The 19,038-nt window shown below is 41.5% G+C and overlaps 2 protein-coding genes across 8 annotated transcripts in view; one reads left to right on the top strand and one right to left on the bottom strand.

Moving 5' to 3' along the window:
- The first annotated feature begins 119 nt into the window (after positions 1-119).
- LOC139556598 (ectonucleoside triphosphate diphosphohydrolase 5-like) lies at positions 120-13,090 on the top strand. 5 transcript variants are annotated; one of them, XM_071370747.1, is made up of 14 exons: positions 120-912; positions 5,456-5,704; positions 5,995-6,074; positions 6,213-6,356; positions 6,497-6,572; positions 6,995-7,030; positions 8,137-8,225; positions 8,341-8,420; positions 8,546-8,607; positions 8,752-8,853; positions 9,160-9,303; positions 11,642-11,698; positions 11,942-12,057; positions 12,222-13,090. In XM_071370747.1, the coding sequence occupies exons 2-14, from the start codon at positions 5,458-5,460 to the stop codon at positions 12,306-12,308; spliced, it is 1,320 nt and encodes a 439-aa protein (XP_071226848.1). In that variant the 5' UTR covers positions 120-912; positions 5,456-5,457; the 3' UTR covers positions 12,309-13,090. The 5 variants fall into 5 exon arrangements, with proteins under 5 accessions (XP_071226848.1, XP_071226846.1, XP_071226849.1 ...); XM_071370745.1 differs by lacking the exon at positions 120-912 and adding an exon at positions 1,087-2,438; XM_071370748.1 differs by lacking the exon at positions 120-912 and adding an exon at positions 2,445-2,895.
- The window catches only part of znf410 (zinc finger protein 410), a 21,524-nt gene continuing 14,622 nt past the window's right edge, over positions 12,137-19,038 (bottom strand). For all 3 annotated transcript variants that reach the window (XM_071370740.1, XM_071370742.1, XM_071370741.1), the window contains 6 exons: positions 18,385-18,547; positions 18,104-18,285; positions 14,295-14,384; positions 13,903-14,022; positions 13,570-13,689; positions 12,137-13,406 (listed from right to left, as the gene is read on the bottom strand). In XM_071370740.1, the coding sequence (XP_071226841.1) occupies positions 13,306-13,406; positions 13,570-13,689; positions 13,903-14,022; positions 14,295-14,384; positions 18,104-18,285; positions 18,385-18,547 (776 nt within the window). In that variant the 3' untranslated portion in view covers positions 12,137-13,305. The remainder of the gene's footprint in view (positions 13,407-13,569; positions 13,690-13,902; positions 14,023-14,294; positions 14,385-18,103; positions 18,286-18,384; positions 18,548-19,038) is intronic.

Raw genomic sequence — 19,038 nt, 5'->3', positions numbered from 1 at the left:
TCTGGGAATTTTTTGGGGGGTAGGCCTATCCCTGGCTACGCCTCTGCTGGAAACAGCATGCTTTCTTGAGTGGTAGTAGAAGGACCACACAACATATCACGTTATTCCAAGTTTACTGCGATATGATGGTTATTATATTAATATTTGAGCATAAAGGTGTTTCCACTGGCATTTCTAATATAACTAATTGTACAGATACAAAAACATCCCACCTCACCTTAACTAGTGTATTTTGTTTTGTTGACATTTGGAAAGTTTACTGACATTTTGCTGTTTCCATAATGTTTTTTTATCTGAAATGTGCATTATTCACATAAAAAGGTTTAATGGAAACCTGGTTAGTGACACTGGGCACATTATTGTTTCTACAAATGTATTTTGTGCTAACCGGTCTCTGTTAGTATTTCAGTGAGTATACATTAGAATAATCCAATTTGTGATGTTAGTGCCGAGACCTCTGCTCCTGAGTGGCGCAGCGGTCTAAGGCACTGTATCACAACCGGCCGTGATTGGGAGTCCCATAGGGCGGTGCACAATTGGCCCAGCGTCGGTAGGGTTTGTCCGGGGTAGGCCGTCATTGTAAATAACTGACCTGCCTAGTTAAATAAAGATAAAAAAACAAAACAAATAAATGATGCAATGATGCACCCTGTTTTACATGGCATAAAGATTTCCATTGAATACTGCTGCTAAAGACACTTCTTCAATGAGCTCTATATATTGCAACTATAACTAAATATTGCTCTCTCAAGCATGAATCTGGGGAAAACATGTTTTGTTGAGAAGTTGTAAATGCTGGTATTTGCGAGTCAGACACCTTTTAGAGCCACTCTTTGATGAGTCGTTAAGCTTTGTGGTCCCTGAAGTTCCTGATTATATGTTCTTTAGGCCACAGAATAACACACGCGACTGGTAGGTTGTATGGATGTTTGCATTTTGTAACTTACATAAACGGAACTTCGTGAACAAGCTTTGACAGGGCTTTGCTGTTGTTAAAGTACAGAATTAGACATGGATGTAAATGTTTATCATAAACATTTGACAACACTAGGTAGTCAGATTACCATGGGGTTTGCAATGTGTTTTTTGCTACAGAGCTTTCTTTTCTATTCATCAATAGCGGAGTCCTGACCAGGGCCCAGAGATTTTCCTAGCAATCCTAAATCTGCTGTCTGGTGGTTATTTTGGTTGTGAAAACCCTTTCACGTAGACATTGTGAACAGTAAAGCGGCAGAGTTAAAAACTTTAAGCAGTAAAACTGGTATTTTGCTGCCTAAGAAAATCCTATGTTTTGACAGACAGACCATGGTACTTGTTGCAAAATCCCAACAATAGAAATATGCTTCTGCTGTGCTGGCACAAAACTAATTACAGTGAGTTTCCCTTGACTGCATTGAACATGCTGAAAATTGGTATTGTGGGTTGATTGTTTCGTTTCCTCAGCATGTTCATTCTTTCGGGATTAACCTTTATGGTCTTTATTTACATTGTCAGCAAGATTACCTTAATGTATGGAAAACAACAATCTACATGAGAATTATACAGTCTTCTTTGATCAGTGGTTTGACAGATGCCGCGTTCAAACCAACTGGGAACTCGGGGGGGAGAAGCTCCGACTGGGAAAAATCGTTTTGAACGGTCAACCAACTCGGAATTCCAAGAGGGAAATTCTGGCATCTTTCTAGAGCTCTAACTTTCCGACCTGAAGATCACCAACGTCATGATTTTACCTGCTTTTTTCCTTTGAGTTCCCAGTTGTTTTGCAGCATCTTTTTTATATTTTTTAATTAACAACAAATCAATACAGGAAGTACATGTGGGAACACGAGTATATATAAATAATATACAAAGGACAATTGGGCTTGGGGGTACAATATCACATTACACAAGAACCTTAATAAGGGACATACATACACTTATTATTCTAACAGCTTTTTTGTTAGTAGACTATTTAATTGTCTTAAAATACAGTTCAATTTCCTTTTGTAAGGTAAGAAAATGTGTTGTTTTGTTTGTAAATTTACATTTGTGATTAACAAATTTGGCCAAAAGAATAATGAAATTAATTACATAAAAATGTTTCAGCTTATTTCTATCGTAGGTAAAGAATCCAAGCAGTACATCTCTCCACAATAGTGTAAGATCTTCATAAATGTGTTCAATTATAAATCTACTGATGTCTTTCCACAGTTTTCTTACGTGAATACAATGCAACACTGTTTCTGAGTGATCATTACAAAAGGAGCAATTAGAGTTGATGTTTTCCTTAAACTTCTTCATATAGTGGTTGGCAGGATAATATTTATGAATAATTTTAAAGGAAACTTCCTTAATTTTGTTAACAAGTAGGTATGTGTGTGGCAACATTGTTGTTTTGCAGCATCAATAGCGCGAAGAGCCATGAGGCGACGTTCATGAGCATAACATTGATGACGTAGGTATGTCCTCCAGTTTAGCTGCCAAACAAGCTAGCTAGTTTGATAGCAGGTGGATGTTGACATGAATAGTAAAATCATTAGCTAGCTAGATATGTATTTTTTATGGCTGTGACTACCTGCATTGCCCGAGAAGAAATATATATCGTTTGTTTTATTTGCAGTACATCTTGTGGTCTCTTCGGAAGAAGTCACTGGTTAGCCAGTTAGATAGCTAGCACGTTAGCTGTCAATTGGTAAATCGTGCAACGGCATGGGTCAACTGCAGTCCGAAATGAGCTAAATATAAACTTTTGTGCCTATTTTATTCCCATCATTTATTTACACAACATGCCACTATATAGGTAGCAGCTATCGTTTCTTTATTTGCATGCAGTGTAAGTTAGCTAGCTAGCACAAGAATGTGTTAATTAAAGAAATGTAGGCGAATCGACAGGTCAGGACCATGACATTGTCAGAGGTAAACGGGCTCTGGCAGCCAAAACAGCCAAATACTCCCTCTAAACATGAATCGATTCTCAATTCCGATATGGTTCTAGAAACATAAGATCTACTTTCATAACACATCAAAATCATTTTAGAAATGCAAAATATACACTACTGTACTCTGTTTTAGTTCAGTTACAACACTTCTGGCGTCCTTTCATTACACACAAGTGTTTGGAGACGCTATAGCTAATTAGAACAGGTGGTTGCCTCTGTCTTCGGGTAAACAAGCGCTGTAACATGGACATGTCGGAACCCTAACGCTATACAGGTGTGTGTAGTAATTCAACAATTTGTTTAATGAAACATCTTTCTGGATTATAGTAAAGTAAACTTCCAAAGGTTTCCAAACTCGCATTAGAAACAAGCATTATTAAAGTGTAGACAAAGCTTCGGGACTATTGTACACAATCCCATGCCGTCTTCAATGCATCAACTGAGAACCAAAGAGGAAGCCCTCGGTGGCTAGCAGCTAGCTATCATAGTCTTGAGAATTTGACGGCACTGCACTGGAAATTTGAACAGAGTAGCCTTTTAACAGCCTTGTTTTTTAACAGGATCAATACAGAACTGTTTAACGTAAACTCGTACATCGCCTTGGTCCGTACAATTGCCCTTATTTTAGCGCCCCAAAAACGTAATACTTCCAGATCAACTGTAATGTCAATACCATTGTATAGCACAATTTCTCCCCTTTCCAACAGAATCAATTACATGACCCCCACGCTGCCCGTTTCTGCATAATCCAAGCATGCATTGAGCCCCATCAGGTCTTTTTAAAAATGGTGGGTGGGGAAGCGAAACTAATGCGTGACAGTGAGGAGGAGAGATGAGAGATGTTGTGTGGGAAAATTGCTTTTTTTCACTCGATCTGTCCAACTTATCACCTTATCGCCTCTAAAATGTAAATAAAACACTATAAAGAGTTTATATAATGTGTCATTACATACATATTTGAAGGTTTGTCGAATTTGAATCAGGTTTTTAGGGAGGTGCTAAGTGATCTTAGAAGTAAACAGCGGCTTTGAGAATGATGATCGCATGCAATGATGACGCAAAAAATGACTAGGTATCCCCCCTTACCCCCGTCACTGTCCATTTCTTGTTTTTAAACGATGAGAGAAGTGCTACACCTGGTGGAGAGAGATTGTAAGACAGAAATAGTTGCTTTATGCGTGCTGTACATTACGACATGACACGTCACGATGTAACGGAGGGTCCGTTTTTTCAACTTTTCTCCAATACTATAGAGCCATTACCATGTCGATCAACGCTTGAATAGAAACGTAGTTCACACCCCCGATTTTGAAGTCAACACAGTCGCTACAGTCCCATTAGTTTTCTTTGTAGCCTCGTTTGAATGTTGCGGTTGCGCACATTTGTACGGAATGGGGTGAGTTTACGTTATATTCTTGACAGCTGCAGCGTTGTGGTTTCTCTTGCAATACTAGGTTTTCCATGGGGTTAGCTTATATAACATGAGGTTATAACATGTTTATTCACTATTAAAAACCAATAACATATTCCTGTAAACATTTAAACAAGGTCAATCAATCAAATGTATTTTATAAAGCCCTTTTTACATCACAGTTGTCAAAATGTGCTTTACAGATACCCAGCCTAAAACCCCAAAGAGGAATCAATGCAGAGACAGAAGCAAAGTGGCTAGGAAAAAATCCCCAGAAAGCAGGAACCTAGGAAGAAACCTACAGAGGAACCAGGCTCAGAGGGCTTGCCAGTCCTCTTCTGGCTGTATCGGGACCGTTTTAGAGTATACGTGGCCAGATCGTTTTTCAAGATGTTCAAACAAGGTGGACTGCGTGGACAGGAGAGAGAGCATCTGAATTTCTCACAATAGTCTATAGTATTTGTCACACATATGATAGTTGGTTCTTTTTATTTGTATTTATTTAACCTTTATTTAACTAGGCAAGTCAGTTAAGAACAAATTTTTATTTATGATGACGGCCTACCCCGGCCAAACCCTAACCCGGACGACGCTGGGCCAATTGTGCACCACCCTATGGGACTCCCAATCACAGCGGGTTGTGATACAGCCTGGAATCAAACCAGGGTCTGTATTGACGTCTCTAGCACTGAGATGCAGTGTCTTAGACCGCTGCTCCACTCGGGCGAAACAGTTGTAAGGGGAGTACTGTACATTTGTCTAACAATCCTGCTTGGTGGAAGTGTCAACGTCATCCTCCAGAAGGCTCCCTTCTGATTGGTGAATGGCTAGTTAGGGTGTGGTCAAAGTGCATATAACTGTATGCTATTGCTTTGGGGCTCTTCTGTTGGTTGTTGTTTCTAGTTGGGACCTTGTGTCGTCTATCCAGTTAGGTCAGGACTCAGGAGCAGTGTCAAATATCTAGCGTGCTGTTGGCTAAAATAAACTTTCCTCTGCATGACTGCCTCAGTGGTCCACTCTCCTATTAGTTGAATTGACTAAGATACCCTTCAGTCCCTCATTTTCTGCCTAATCCTCCTGGCCTCGTACCCATCAGAGGGACACTCATCTCCTACTCCTTCCCCAGAGATGTCTCCCCAGGCTTCTCTCCTACCTGCGGTGGTCCTGTCACTGGGTCTGGTTGTGTGGGTTCTGACAGGGCTGACCCATGCCCAGCCCAAGGCTTCTGTCCTGGACTTCTCAGCCAGCCTGGGTAACCTCCTCCCCAGCCTCAGCCGACCAGCCAACTCCAGCCGGATCTTCTATGGGGTAATGTTTGACGCTGGCAGCACTGGCACACGCATCCACGTCTATACCTTCATACAGAAAGACCCTGGTGAGTTATGCCAAAACTCTACTGGAGAGAGGTGGTGTTTAGATGCTCCCTAATGTGTTACTCTGTGCAATGTTGTGGTATTGAATTGCCCATTTACTTCAAGCAAAATTGAATTAGTATATTATTAAATGCTCATCAGTAAACATAACACTATGCACATCTTCATAAAATACTGTTCATGTTTGCAAATTGTAAATTAAATGCTTATTGATCCAAGTGGATTTTGTCATCTTAATTGTATGTTTTTTTTTCTGTTGACGGATCGTTCATGTGTATCTTTTGTCTGACAGAGGAGTTACCAGTGTTGGATAATGAGATGTTCCATTCCATCAAGCCTGGTCTGTCAGCATATGCAGACATGCCTGAAATGGTGAGACAGCAGTGGTTGTAATTGTCGATGCAGCAAGTGGTATTCAAATATTCAAATATTTCAAAAACACTTCAAATGGCTTGAGTCCCTAAAATGCACATCATAATCATCATCTCCACCACCACATTCTCTCCCCAGGGTGGGTATACAGTGAGGCAGCTTCTGAAAGTGGCTAAGAAAACCGTCCCTCGGCTGGAATGGAAGAGAACCCCGCTGGTCTTGAAAGCTACAGCAGGACTCAGGCTGCTGCCCTCAGAGAAAGCCCAGGCTCTGCTGGAACAGGTATGGGTGGGAGTTAGGGCACTCCTATGTCTGATAGGGGGCTGGAGGGCTATTAAATCAGGTATGGCACTGCCATAGGTGTTGACACTGCATTCACCCTTTCTGCTGTCATCTCTCCGTGTTCCCACTCCACCCCACAGGTGCAGGATGTTTTTGATGAATCTCCCTTCTTCGTGCCAGACGATAGCGTCAGCATAATGAACGGTACAAATGAAGGTAAAGTCTCGTCTACCCATAACCCGTAGTCAACCTCCAGTCAGACCTATTCATCAGCACTCCGGAGGCAGGCTTCAGCAGCGCTCGCCTCTTGGTGGCATCAGTCCCTGTTCTCCTTCGACAGCTTGCTGTACACTTTCTTACCCCGGTCTGTTATGATGACGCTGTAGAAAAAGAGGGTTGTTGTTGTTAGTCTGGTCTTGGTTACACCTCAAAAAGGTGTAATTATGTGGTGAATGGATTTAGTGGTTTACCAAACCTTGTGTGGTGTAATTGATTTGTCAGCATTTTGTCGAAAATGATAGCCCTCTTACACAAACTAATGTCAAACTAATGCTTATGCATGTCAAACAAGTGATGAGTTAACTGCACTGTCAGATCAGTATTAGCCTCACTTGAATTCTACTTTTTTGTTCTTGTAGGAATCTTGGCGTGGGTTACTGTGAACTTTTTGACAGGTGAGGCTTGTAACTTTTTGTCATAGTACATATTGTAATGCATTATTGTCACTTTTCAAACAATTTTGTTTAGGCTATTCTATTATCAGGTTGTAAGGTCAGATATAAACAGGTAACTGCCAAAATAATGGAAACAATATGCAACGTATATTGAAAACAGGTGCTTCCACACAGGTGTGGTTCCTGAGTTAATTAAGCAATTATCATCCCATCATGCTTAGGGTCATGTATAAAAATTCTGGGCAGGCCATTATTTTTGCTACCATGGTTATGCCACCATAGGATGACAATGCCCCCATCCAAAGGGCACGAGTAAACAATATGCCATGGCATTATCAGCCACCAGTTCTCAACCCAATTGAACACTTATGGGAGATTCTGGAGCGGCGCCTGAGACATTTTCCATCACCAACAAAATAAATAAATAATGGAATTTCTCGTGGAAGAGTGGTGTCGCATCCCTCCAATAGAGTTCCGGACACTTGTAGAATCTATGACAAGGTGCATTGAAGCTGTTCTGGCTCGTGGTGGCCCAACGCACTATTAAGACGCTTTATGTTGGTGTTTAATTTATTTTGGCAGTTACTTGTATATACAGTAATCCCTCGTTTATCGCGGGGGTTACGTTCCGAAAATGACCCGCGATAAGTGAAATCCGCGAAATAGAAAACTTTTTTTTTTTTTACAATTAGCAACTATTACATGTATACAAATACAGTGACTCACGTGTAGGCCGTTTCGTCGACATTATGGGTTTAGGAGATGTTCGAAATTACAAGATAATTTGGCCAACTTAATGTAAATTTGCCAAGCTGTTTTATGTACGTACACATAACTGCACGAGACGACAAAATGATAGCACAATTCGTAGCATGTTTTGATACAAGAAGCGAGGGTGAGTTTTTAGCGAATCAGAATGCAGAGCACAATGCACCAAAAAAAAAAAAAAAATGCATTATGAAAATCCGCGAAATAGCGAATCCGCGATAAGTGAACCGCGAAGTGGCGAGGGATCACTGTACACATAAATCAGACAGCTGACTCCCACCGTCTTCAGAGGGAACTTGTCAATAAAGTTGGTTCAAATGTGAAGCATGTTATTTTAGGTCATCTGTATGCTGAGACCAGGAAGACAGTGGGGATTCTGGATTTGGGGGGAGGATCGACTCAAATCACTTTTCTTCCTAAATCCAAGGTTAGTGTCCATTTGTACAAGTTGATTCATTTTCAATATTGTGTTTCTATGTTGTGTTAATACAGTTTTTATTGGAATGGTAATAACATTTATTGATTTATTTTTTCCTGTGCAGAAAACCATTGGAAGTTCTCCTGATGACTACATTGCCAGAATTGACATGTTCAACTCGACATATGAACTCTACACTCACAGGTATACAATCTATATCCACTGATGCAGCAAGTATAAACAGTGATATTTATTCGTAACAAATCCATAAGGTAGGTATTTGTAAAACTGTTTTCCAAGTAAGATTGATTGATTGATTTAATTGACAGCTACCTGGGTAATGGACTGATGGCAGCTAGACTGGCAGCCCTAGGAGCACTGGGGGCAGAAGGTACAGGGATTACATATGTTACATATCATCATCAGCATGTTATCTCCATTTCGACAATATAGGTTTCAGAACATGTATCAAATGTTTACTTTCCCATGTTATTCATAGACCCCCCATATATTATTATGTTACTTTACCCTCCAGGGTTAGAGTGGAGAGTGTTCAAAAGCTCCTGCCTGCCTAAGAAGTTCAGAGAGGAGTGGAGCTTTGGAGGACTCACCTACATAGTCAGTGGGATACCTGATGGTGAGAGTCAGCCAACTCACTATATCTGCTAGAAGTACAGTCAAATATGTACCATAGTAGATCAAGCTTGGAACAGTTCTTTGGATGGTAACACAAAACATAGCATGCTGAGGTACCTCTCAATATGTCCTCTATGCAGGGTGGTAAGGTTTACCTGAGTTTGCTCATCGGGGTATTAGGTCTCGGTTGCTGTTGAGCAGTTTGTCACAAATGTGTGTGAAAAGTGCTATACACATGCATTTCATTGATTGATTGAAAACTTGAGGTCATAATAGTATCCTGTTTCTGTCCCTGTCCCTGTCCCAGGTTATGTGGGATACAAGCTGTGTTACCAGGAAGTGCTGAAGGTGGTAAAGGGAATAGTTCACCAGCCCTATGAGTTGAAAGACACCAGTGTGTTCTACGCTTTCTCCTATTACTTTGACCGAGCCGTGGATGCAGGCCTTATTGGTGAGAGGAAACACACACACTATGACTTACACACAATACTTCAACCGAGCAGTGGACTTTTCAGTGAGAGGACACACACACACACAGTTAGTATAATTACTCACTGCTAGAATTAGATTTATTCACTTCCTCTCTCTCGACAGGGAAAAATTACTCATTGCTGAGGTGATTGACTCCAGTGTTTCCCCTAGGATTTCTTTCAGCAGCGGTGGCAAAGTTAGCGGTAGTGGGCGGGGCCAATGCATGGTTTTAGGGCAAATTTCCTGCAATTCTACACATTTTGCCATTGGGCAGAGTACGTTTTAAAGCTAGTTTCCTGCAATTCTACAGGTTTTGTCCCGAGGCTGAGACAAATTTCAGTTTGAAAAGTGATCATATTTGAAAATATATTGCGCCATTATATTTTCTACATACTTTATATCTGGTTTTAGTAGTTTAAGTTTACACTTAAAATATTTTACCATCCCCAAATATATATTTTTTGCATTGGTGGCAACGATTTTGCAGCGGCGTGCTGCTGCTAAATGCATTTACAGTTGAAGTCGGAAGTTTACATACACTTAGGTTGGAGTAATTTAAACTCGTTTTTCAACCACTCCACAAATTTCTTGTTAACAAACTATATTTTTGGCAAGTCAATTAGGACATCTACTTTGTGCATGACACAAGTCAACAATTGTTTACAGACAGATTATTTCACTTAAAATTCACTGTATCACAATTCCAGTGGGTCAGAAGTTTACAAAACACTAAGTTGACTGTGCCTTTAAACAGCTTGGAAAATTCCAGAAAATGATGTCAATGCTTTAGAAGCTTCTGATAGGCTAATTGACATCATTTGAGTCAATTGGAGGTGTACCTGTGGATGTATTTCAAGGCCTACCTTCAAACTCAGTGCCTCTTTACTTGAAATCATGGGAAAATCTAAATAAATCAGCCAAGACCTCCACAAGTCTTTTTCATCCTTGGGAGCAATTTCCAAACGTCTGAAGGTACCACATTCATCTGTATAAACACCATGGGACCACACAGCCGTCATACCGCTCAGGAAGGAGACGCGTTCTGTCTCCTAGAGATTATTGTACTTTGGTGCGAAAAGTCCAAATCAATCCCACAACAACAGCAAAGGACCTTGTGAAGTTGCTGGAGGAAACGGGTACAAAAGTATCTATATCCACAGTAAAATTAGTCCTATCGACATAACCTGAAAGGCCGCTCAGCAAGGAAGAAGCCACTGCTTCAAAACCGCCATAAAAAAAAAGCCAGACTACAGTTTGCAACTGCACATGGGGACAAAGATCGTACTACTTTTTGGAGAAATGTCCTCTGGTCTGATGAAAGAAAAACATAACTGTTTGGCCATAATGACCATTGTTATCTTTGGAGTAAAAAGGGGAAGCTTGCAAGCCGAAGAACACCATCCCAACCGTGAAGCACTGGGGTGGCAGCATCATGTTGAGGGGGTGCTTTGCTGCAGGAGGGACTGGTGCAATTCACAAAAGATGGCATCATGAGGATATAAAATTATGTGGATATATAGAAGCAACATCTCAAGACATCAGTCAGGAAGTTAAAGCTTGGTTGCAAATGGGTCTTCCAAATGGACAATGACCCCAAGCATACTTCCAAAGTTGTAGCAAAATGGCTTAAGGACAACAAAGTCAAGGTATTGGAGTGGTCATCACAAAGCCCTGACCTCAATCCTATAGAAAAGTTGTAGGCAGAGCTGAAAAAGCGTGTGTGAGCAAGGAGGCCTACAAACCTGACTCAGTTACACCAGCTCTGTCTGGAGGAATGGGCCAACATTTACCCAACTTATTGTGGGAAGCTTGTGGAAGCTTCCCGAAACATTTGACCCAAGTTAAACAATATAAAGGCAATGCTACCAAATACTAATTGAGTGTATGTAAACTTCTGACCCACTGGGAATGTGATGAAAGAAATAAAAGCTGAAATAAATCACTCTACTATTATTCTGACATTTCACATTCTTAAAATAAAGTGGTGATCCTAACTGACCTAAAACAGGGAATTTTTTACTAGGATTAAATGTCAGGAATTGTGAAACTGAGTTAATGTATTTGGCTAAGGTGTATGTAAACTTCCGACTTCAACTGTAGGGGAACACTGGACTCAGTGGTGCGTTGTAGATGTGAAGTTATTACAGTGGTGTCCTTGGTTGTCGACTCATCAGTGAGTGAGATGAGAAAGGTTGCAGGCCCAATTGTTAGTATGATGGCGATGTACTGTGTAGCCCTGCTGTCATTATGAATGATAGTGTGATAAGTGTTTCTTTCTGATGGAAAGGTTAACGACCCCCATCGCTCCTCTCTTTCAGACAGGACCCAAGGAGGAATGCTGGAGGTCAGGGACTTCAAGAAGAGAGCTAAAGAGGGTGAGAACCAGATAAGCCTGAATCATGATATGCATAGCAATGGATTTATCGTTACTATTTAGTGGGAGACTTGCTTCTTTCTCTGCGCAGTGCACTTCAGACATGCCGTGCATGGCAATGTATTATACCCATATCAGACTTACTGCGCTGTGTACTGGAGAAGTCTCATTGGCTGAAAGTGTCTTCCTCTCCTCTTTCATTTACTGCACTGATCTGGAAACTGATTTTTGTTTCTTATTCCAGTGTGTAACAAGATGTCAAAGTACCGTCCGATCAGCCCCTTCCTGTGTATGGACATGACCTACATCACCTGTCTGCTCAAAGACGGCTTTGGCTTCAAGGAGAACACTGTACTGCAGGTGAGACAGTAAAGCCGTAATGCACATTAGTCCTTTTTGGCAAGTCAGTAAAGCAAAACAACACTTTTTAAAGACAGGATCAGTTCAAATGTTTTATTTATTTAAATAAATACAAAAAGGCATGTTGAGTGATTTGGTGTGTGTGTGTTGTCTCATTTCCCTAGCTGACTAAGAAAGTCAACAACGTGGAGACTAGCTGGGCTTTAGGTGCCACGTTCAACCACTTCCAGAACCTAAAGATCCACAGATAGACAAGGAGCCACAGGTCTGGAGGGGAAAACCACTGGATTAGATGGTGCTTAAAAATAAATGGACTGAGGAATTCTTGTTGTTTTAAACTTAACAGCCTTTGTTCTTGCCTTGTAATGTCTTAAAAATATGCCTTGCATCTTTGACTATCAAGATTTGACCTTTCTGAGATAACATTACAATTGTTACAACTATTTTGTTACCCAACACCTAAATGGCTGGTACTATAGTTCAGTAGGTCTGTTGTTTTCATGTGACTGGTTGCTATAGCACAGTGGTCTTATATTATTTACATCTCTATTAAAGCACTGGGAGCTGTCGCTGACAAACGCCACTGAGTTGTGTTACTGTATAAAGGTGGATATTTTGACTGTCTGTTTAATATCACTTGGGTGTGATCTTTATTTTTTCAACTGGTATGAGTGTGCTTTGCAAAAACAGCGTGTTCAATTGTTCTACATGCAGCCCTCTGTGCATCAAATCTTACTGTTCCAATAGCAGCTTGGAAGTTTGGAACTGATTTCAAAGTTTCCTTTCTATTAATGATGGAGGACGGAGCACATTTAATGTCATTTTCAAATAGTCTTACGTCAGCTATTGACTTGATTAATTTGTGAATTAAGCTAAAAGCAACAGCCTTAATATTGTTTTACAAAAGGAATATCACTGCATGTTAACCTCATCTGCTCTCAGGTGAGCTTACACAATTGATTAAGGACGTTTCACAACGACAAATCCAGGTAGCTATACATGTACTTTCTTTTAATAAAACTCATGATTTGTATATCTGTCTTATTTCTTTGGAAAGTCACCTGATAGTTATTTGTATTTATAAACTACAGAAAGTCTTTGTACAAGTTCTAGAACATTTCATACTGTCTTTCTCATAATAAAACCCTTAGTAGCTAATTACAGATATCTACAGGGCTAAAAGTGAAGGATGCATCTATGTACAGAGAGCTTTGCCTCAAATGCCTGAGATTTGCCCAACAGACTTGACTACAACAGGGCCACCACATCCTCTGGGTATGTGTGGCTTGCTGTTGTCATGGTGACCAGGTCATGGGGTTGAGAGAGAACAACCACCGAGTCTGCCGAGCCTAAGAAGGAGGAAAGGAAGAGGAGGAGGGAAGGCATTAAATAACTAACATGGTCATAGGCTGTTCCCCTGGTTTTGGACAAGAATATAACAGCGTCGCTAACTGTTAAAGAGTATTAGGATTGGAGTTTTGCATTTGTGACGGGGTGTGTGACTGTGTCTACCTTGGGCTCGCAGCATGGCATGGTGGACGTTAATTGGATCAACCCCTGTAGTCATGGTGACCATGGTGTCGCCAGGCGACCCGTCGGCCTCCAGTAAACTGCTGTGTGTCAAAGCCTCACCTGTCAATAACACACAGGGGACATACTGTACATTACAGGTATGTTTGTGTGCCATATTGAACATTCCAGATGGAAAACAAAGGGCTGGTTCCACACACACACATACACTCCAAGGCTGCGGCTGAATTAGGTGCGTTTGTGCTGGGTTGGAACTGGAAGAACGCTCGTAACCAGGCTTGGCGACCACTAGCCTAGTTTGTGTGTGTGTGTTACCCGTTTCTCTGCCCTCGTTCCCCAGAGCCTCCTCTCCATGTCTCTTCCTCATGTGAACGTTCCTGCTACCGCTCTGAGAGAACGTCTTCCCACAGATCCCACACTGGTGGGGCTTTTCTCCTGGAACACGATAGACACAGTAACACATATCAGTGGTTGCATCTTAAATATTCAGTGCACTACCTTTGCACATAAGGTCAAAAGGAGTGCACTATATAGGGAATAGGGTGTCATGAGAGACAACCAGTGACACACACTGAAGCTAAAGTTATGTGTTTGTAGACAGTAGGAAGTGGATTTCCACATATTCAGTTGACATAGATAAACGAAGCTAACTGTTGTAATTTCACTATATATAGAATGAAAAGCTGAAACTGGCGTGTTGTTCTCACCTGAGTGTACGAGCATGTGTTTGCGTAGACTGGAGTACTCAGCGAAGGACCGACCACAACCATCTGCTTCACACAAGAAGGGCTTCTCCCCTGCAGACAACACACACCAATTAATGATCACATGTGTCCCCCCCCCCACACACACACTTGAAGGCACATACAGTTAAGGCTTCTCACCTGTAGACAACACACACTGTTAGCACTGAGGCGGTGTGCCCTAGCAGGAAGACCACTTTGTGCAGCTCACCCTGCACTATCAGCTCCAATGTAAATAACATGAGTAAGTCTACTTCTGATAAGCTTCCCAGTAAAGAATTAAAGACAATCAAGCAACCCAGAAATGTGCTAAAAATAGCCCATATTAACATATGTAGCCTAAGAAGCAAGGTCCATGAAGTTAATAACTTGCTTGTAACAGATGACATTCATATTCTGACTATCTCTAAAACTCACTTAGATTATACCGTTGATGATAGTGGTAGCAATACATGGCAATAACATCTACCGAAAAGGGGCGGTTTTGCAGTACAGGAACCACATTCCTGTAAAGCTTAGAGACGATCTAATGTTAAATAATGTTGAAGTAATATGGCTACAGGTTCATCTGCCTCACCTAAAGCCCATTCTTGTGGGAAGCTGCTGTAGAACAGCAAGTGCTAACAGTCAGTATCTGGATAATGTGTGAAATGCTTGATAATGTATGTGATATCAACAGAGAAGTATAATATCTGGGTGATTTAAATATTGACTAGCTCTCATCAAGCTGCCGACTCAAGAAAAAACTTCAAACTGTAACCAGTGCCTGCAACCCGATTCAGGTTATCAGTCAACCTACCAGGGTTGTTACAAACAGCACATTAATTAAATCAACATGTATTGATCACATCTTTACTAATGCTGCAGAAATTTGCTTTAAAGCAGTATCCAAATCCATAGGATGTAGTGATCACAATATAATAGCCATATCTAGGAAAACCAAAGTTCCAAAGGCTGGGCCTAATATAGTGTATAAAGAGGTCATACAATAAGTTTTGTAGTGAATCATATGTTGATGAGGTAAAGAATATTTGCTGGTCTGTGGTGTGTAATGAGGAGCAACCAGAAGCTGCACTTGACACATGAAATTGCTTATTCCAATCACTAATAAGCACGCACCCATTACGAAAATGTTAAAATCGCCTTGGATTGATGAGGAATTGAAAAATTGTATAGTTGAGAGGGATGAGGCAAAAAGTATGGCAAATAAGTCTGGCAGCCCAACTGATTGGCAAACGTACTGCAAATTAAGAAATCATGTAACTAAACTAAATAAAAATACAAATAAAATATACTGTGAAACAAAGGTCAATTATATAAAGAATGATAGTAAAAAGCTTTGGGGCACCTTAAATGACATTTTGGGGGAAAAAAGCCAAATCGGCTCCATCATTCATTGAATCACTGGCTCATTCATCACAAAGCCCACTGATATTGCCAACTACTTTAATTATTTTTTTCATTGGCAAGATAAGAAAACTTAGGGATGACATGCCAGCAACAAATGCTGACACTACACATCCAAGTATATATCGGACCAAATTATGAAAAACAAGAATTGTACTTTTGAACTCCGTAAAGTCCGTGTGGAAGAGGTGATTTTTGTTTGTTTGTCTATCAACAATGAAAAGCCACCGGGGTCTGACAATCTGGATGGAAAATTACTGAGGATAATAGCTATATTGCCACATCTTCAATTTAAGCCTACTAGAAAGTGTGTGCCATCAGGGAAGTGAAAGTCTAACCAATAATAGTAAAGCCCCCTTTACTGGCTCAAATAGCCTGTTACCAACCCTTAGTAAACTTCTGGGGAAAAATAGTGTTTGACCAGATACAATGCTATTTCACAGCAAACAATTTTACATTTTTTATATTTTTGTAAATTTATTTTTTTACCCCCTTTTTCTCCCCAATTTCGTGGTATCCAATTGTTAGTAGTTACTATCTTGTCTCATCGCTACAACTCCCGTACGGGCTCGGGAGAGACGACGGTCGAGAGCCATGCGTCCTCCGAAACACAACCCAACCAAGCCGCACTGCTTCTTAACACAGCGCGCATCCAACCCGGAAGCCAGCCGCACCAATGTGTCGGAGGAAACACAGTACACCTAGTGACCTGGTCAGCGCGCACTGCGCCCGGCGCGCCACAGGAGTCGCTAGTGCGCGATGAGACAAGGATATCCCTACCGGCCAAACCCTCCCTAACCCGGACGACGCTAGGCCAATTGTGCGTCGCCCCATGGACCTCCCGGTCGCGGCCGGCAGCTAGCACTGCGATGCAGTGCCTTAGACCACTGCGCCACCCGGGAGGCCCACAGTAAACAAATTGACAACAGACTTTCAGCACACGTATAGGGAAGGACACTCAACAAGCACAGCACTTACACAAATGACTCATGATTGGCTGAGAGAAATACATTTTTTTTTTTTTTTTACTAACGACATGCCACTGACTTTGAGTCATCCTCATACATAGCCACTCAACACTATACACGTCAGCTACTACAGCAACTGAAAAGACTGCAACACTAAAGAAAGAGCTGCAGTTAGTTTCAGAGTGGGTGCAAAGGAATAAGTTAGCCCTAAATATTTCTAAAACTAAAAGCATTGTATTAGGGAAAAAACATTCACTAAACCCTAAATCTCAAATAAATCTTGTAATAAATAATGTGGAAATTGAGCAAGTTGAGATGACTAAACTGCTTGGAGTAACCCTAGATTGTAAACTGTCATGGTCAAAACATATTGATACAGTAGTAGCTAAGATGGGGAGAAGTCTGTCCATAATAAAGCGATGCTCTGCATTCTTAACAAAACTATCAACAAGGCAGGTCCTACAGGCCCTAGTTTTGTCGCACCTTGACAACTGTTCAGTCGTGTGGTCAGGTGCCACAAAAAAGGACTTAGGAAAATTGCAATTGGCTCAGAACAGGGCGCCACGGCTGGCCCTTGGATGTAAACAGAGCTAATATTAATAATATGAATGTCAATCTCTCCTGGCTCAAAGTGGAGGAGAGATTGACTTCATCACTACTTGTATTTATGAGAGGTATTGACATGTTGAATGCACCGAGCTGTCTGTCTAAACTACTGGCACACAGCTCGGACACCAACGCATACCCCACCAGACGTCTCTTCACAATCCCCAAGTCCAGAACAGACTATGGGAGGCACACAGTACTACATAGAGCCATGACTACATGGAACTCTATATTCCACATCAAGTAACTTACACAAGCAGTAAAATTAGATTTAAAAAACACCTTACGGAACAGCGGGGACTGTGAAGCAACACAAACATAGGCACAGACACATGCATACACACACACGATAACATACGCACTATACACACACATACACATAGATTTAGTATTGTACATATGTGGTAGTGGTGGAGTAGGGGCCTGAGAGCACACAGTGTGTTGTGAAATCTGTGAATGTATTGTAATGTTTTTAAAAATCATATAAACTGCCTTAATTTGGCTGGACCCCAAGAAGAGTGGGGATCCATAATAAATACAAATACAATGATTACACTTTTTCTCAGACCAAGCATTATACCACTCTCTCCCACACAAACAAATGTATCACATATCCTCCCACAGCACTGAAAAAACATAATACATTTAGTTTACTTCTATGCCCTACTACTGGATACAGAGCAGACTAAAAGAGATGTCCTTCCTGCGTATGTGCACTTGAGCTCTAGCGCTGTGTACCTCTGTGTGTGTGTGTGTGTGTGTGTGTGTGTGTGTGTTTCTGACTGTCCCCACCTGTGTGTGTGCGTTTATGGTTCTTGAGGTTTCCTGCGGTGGTGAACTTCTTGCCACAGTTTTTCTCCTTGCAGATGAAGGGCTTGTCGCCGTTGTGAGTTCTCATGTGGACCTGCAGACGCTGCAGCACGTAGAAACTCTTCCCACAGCCCTCTGCCCCACACCGGAACGTGCGGTCGTTCCTGACACACGCAAGCACACGCACGTATATGAACATTTGAGGTGATATTTGAGAATATGGAGAATATGGTGTGTGTGTGTGTGTGTGTGTGTGTGTATACCTGTGTGTTTTGAGGTGGTATTTGAGGTGAGCAGGCCAGGTGAAGGTTCTGTAGCACCCCTCAAAGGAGCAGCGGAGGATCTGTTTAGACGACAGCGTACGATTGGGCCTCGCCGGCTGTTCTCTCTTCGCCCCCTCCGAGAGGAAGCTGGGCAGGTGGTCACCTAGACAACAAAAGCAGAAATGGGATGTGATACCATATACTGAGGTCTTCGTGTGCATTATAGTGCACATGAAGAGTAGCTGCTGCTTTTGCAGCGGCTAATGGGGATCCTAATACATACCAAATACCCAGTATCAGCTAAAGTATCAGTATCAGCGATAACACTTGCTCTTCAATGGCCAGTTGGTGACAGTAAACTAGGGCTGACCCCATTTAGTCGACAGGTCAATTGTTTGGTTAACAGGCTGTTGGTCGACCGAGGTTTCTTTAGTCGAGCAGTCACAATTTCCCCCCCCCCCCCAATGGTGCACAAGACAACTATCTGATTCACGCCTGTCTCGTGGACTAATCAATTGCGGAGGCCACAGGGATGGCACAGTCCATCACTCTAAAATATGTGATGATGAAATTGTATATGGTTATATTATGTAAAAATAATGGTGCACTCTAATATAATTGTATAACAAATGCGCCTTCTCCCTCGTTGGATAC

This window comes from Salvelinus alpinus, chromosome 27 (assembly GCF_045679555.1).
Source record: "Salvelinus alpinus chromosome 27, SLU_Salpinus.1, whole genome shotgun sequence".
NCBI classification, from domain to species: Eukaryota; Metazoa; Chordata; class Actinopteri; order Salmoniformes; family Salmonidae; genus Salvelinus; species Salvelinus alpinus.
The sequence above is the reverse complement of the archived record's forward strand: the minus strand, read 5'-3'. Positions and strand labels throughout refer to the sequence as shown.

Coding starts and splice junctions, on each gene's coding strand:
- LOC139556598 (XM_071370747.1), top strand. CDS start 5,458: ATGTCTCCCCAGGCTTCTCTCCTACCTGCGGTGGTCCTGTCACTGGGT. Junction 6,075..6,212: donor ATGCAGACATGCCTGAAATG/GTGAGACAGCAG, acceptor TTCTCTCCCCAG/GGTGGGTATACAGTGAGGCA. Junction 8,854..9,159: donor AGTCAGTGGGATACCTGATG/GTGAGAGTCAGC, acceptor TCCCTGTCCCAG/GTTATGTGGGATACAAGCTG.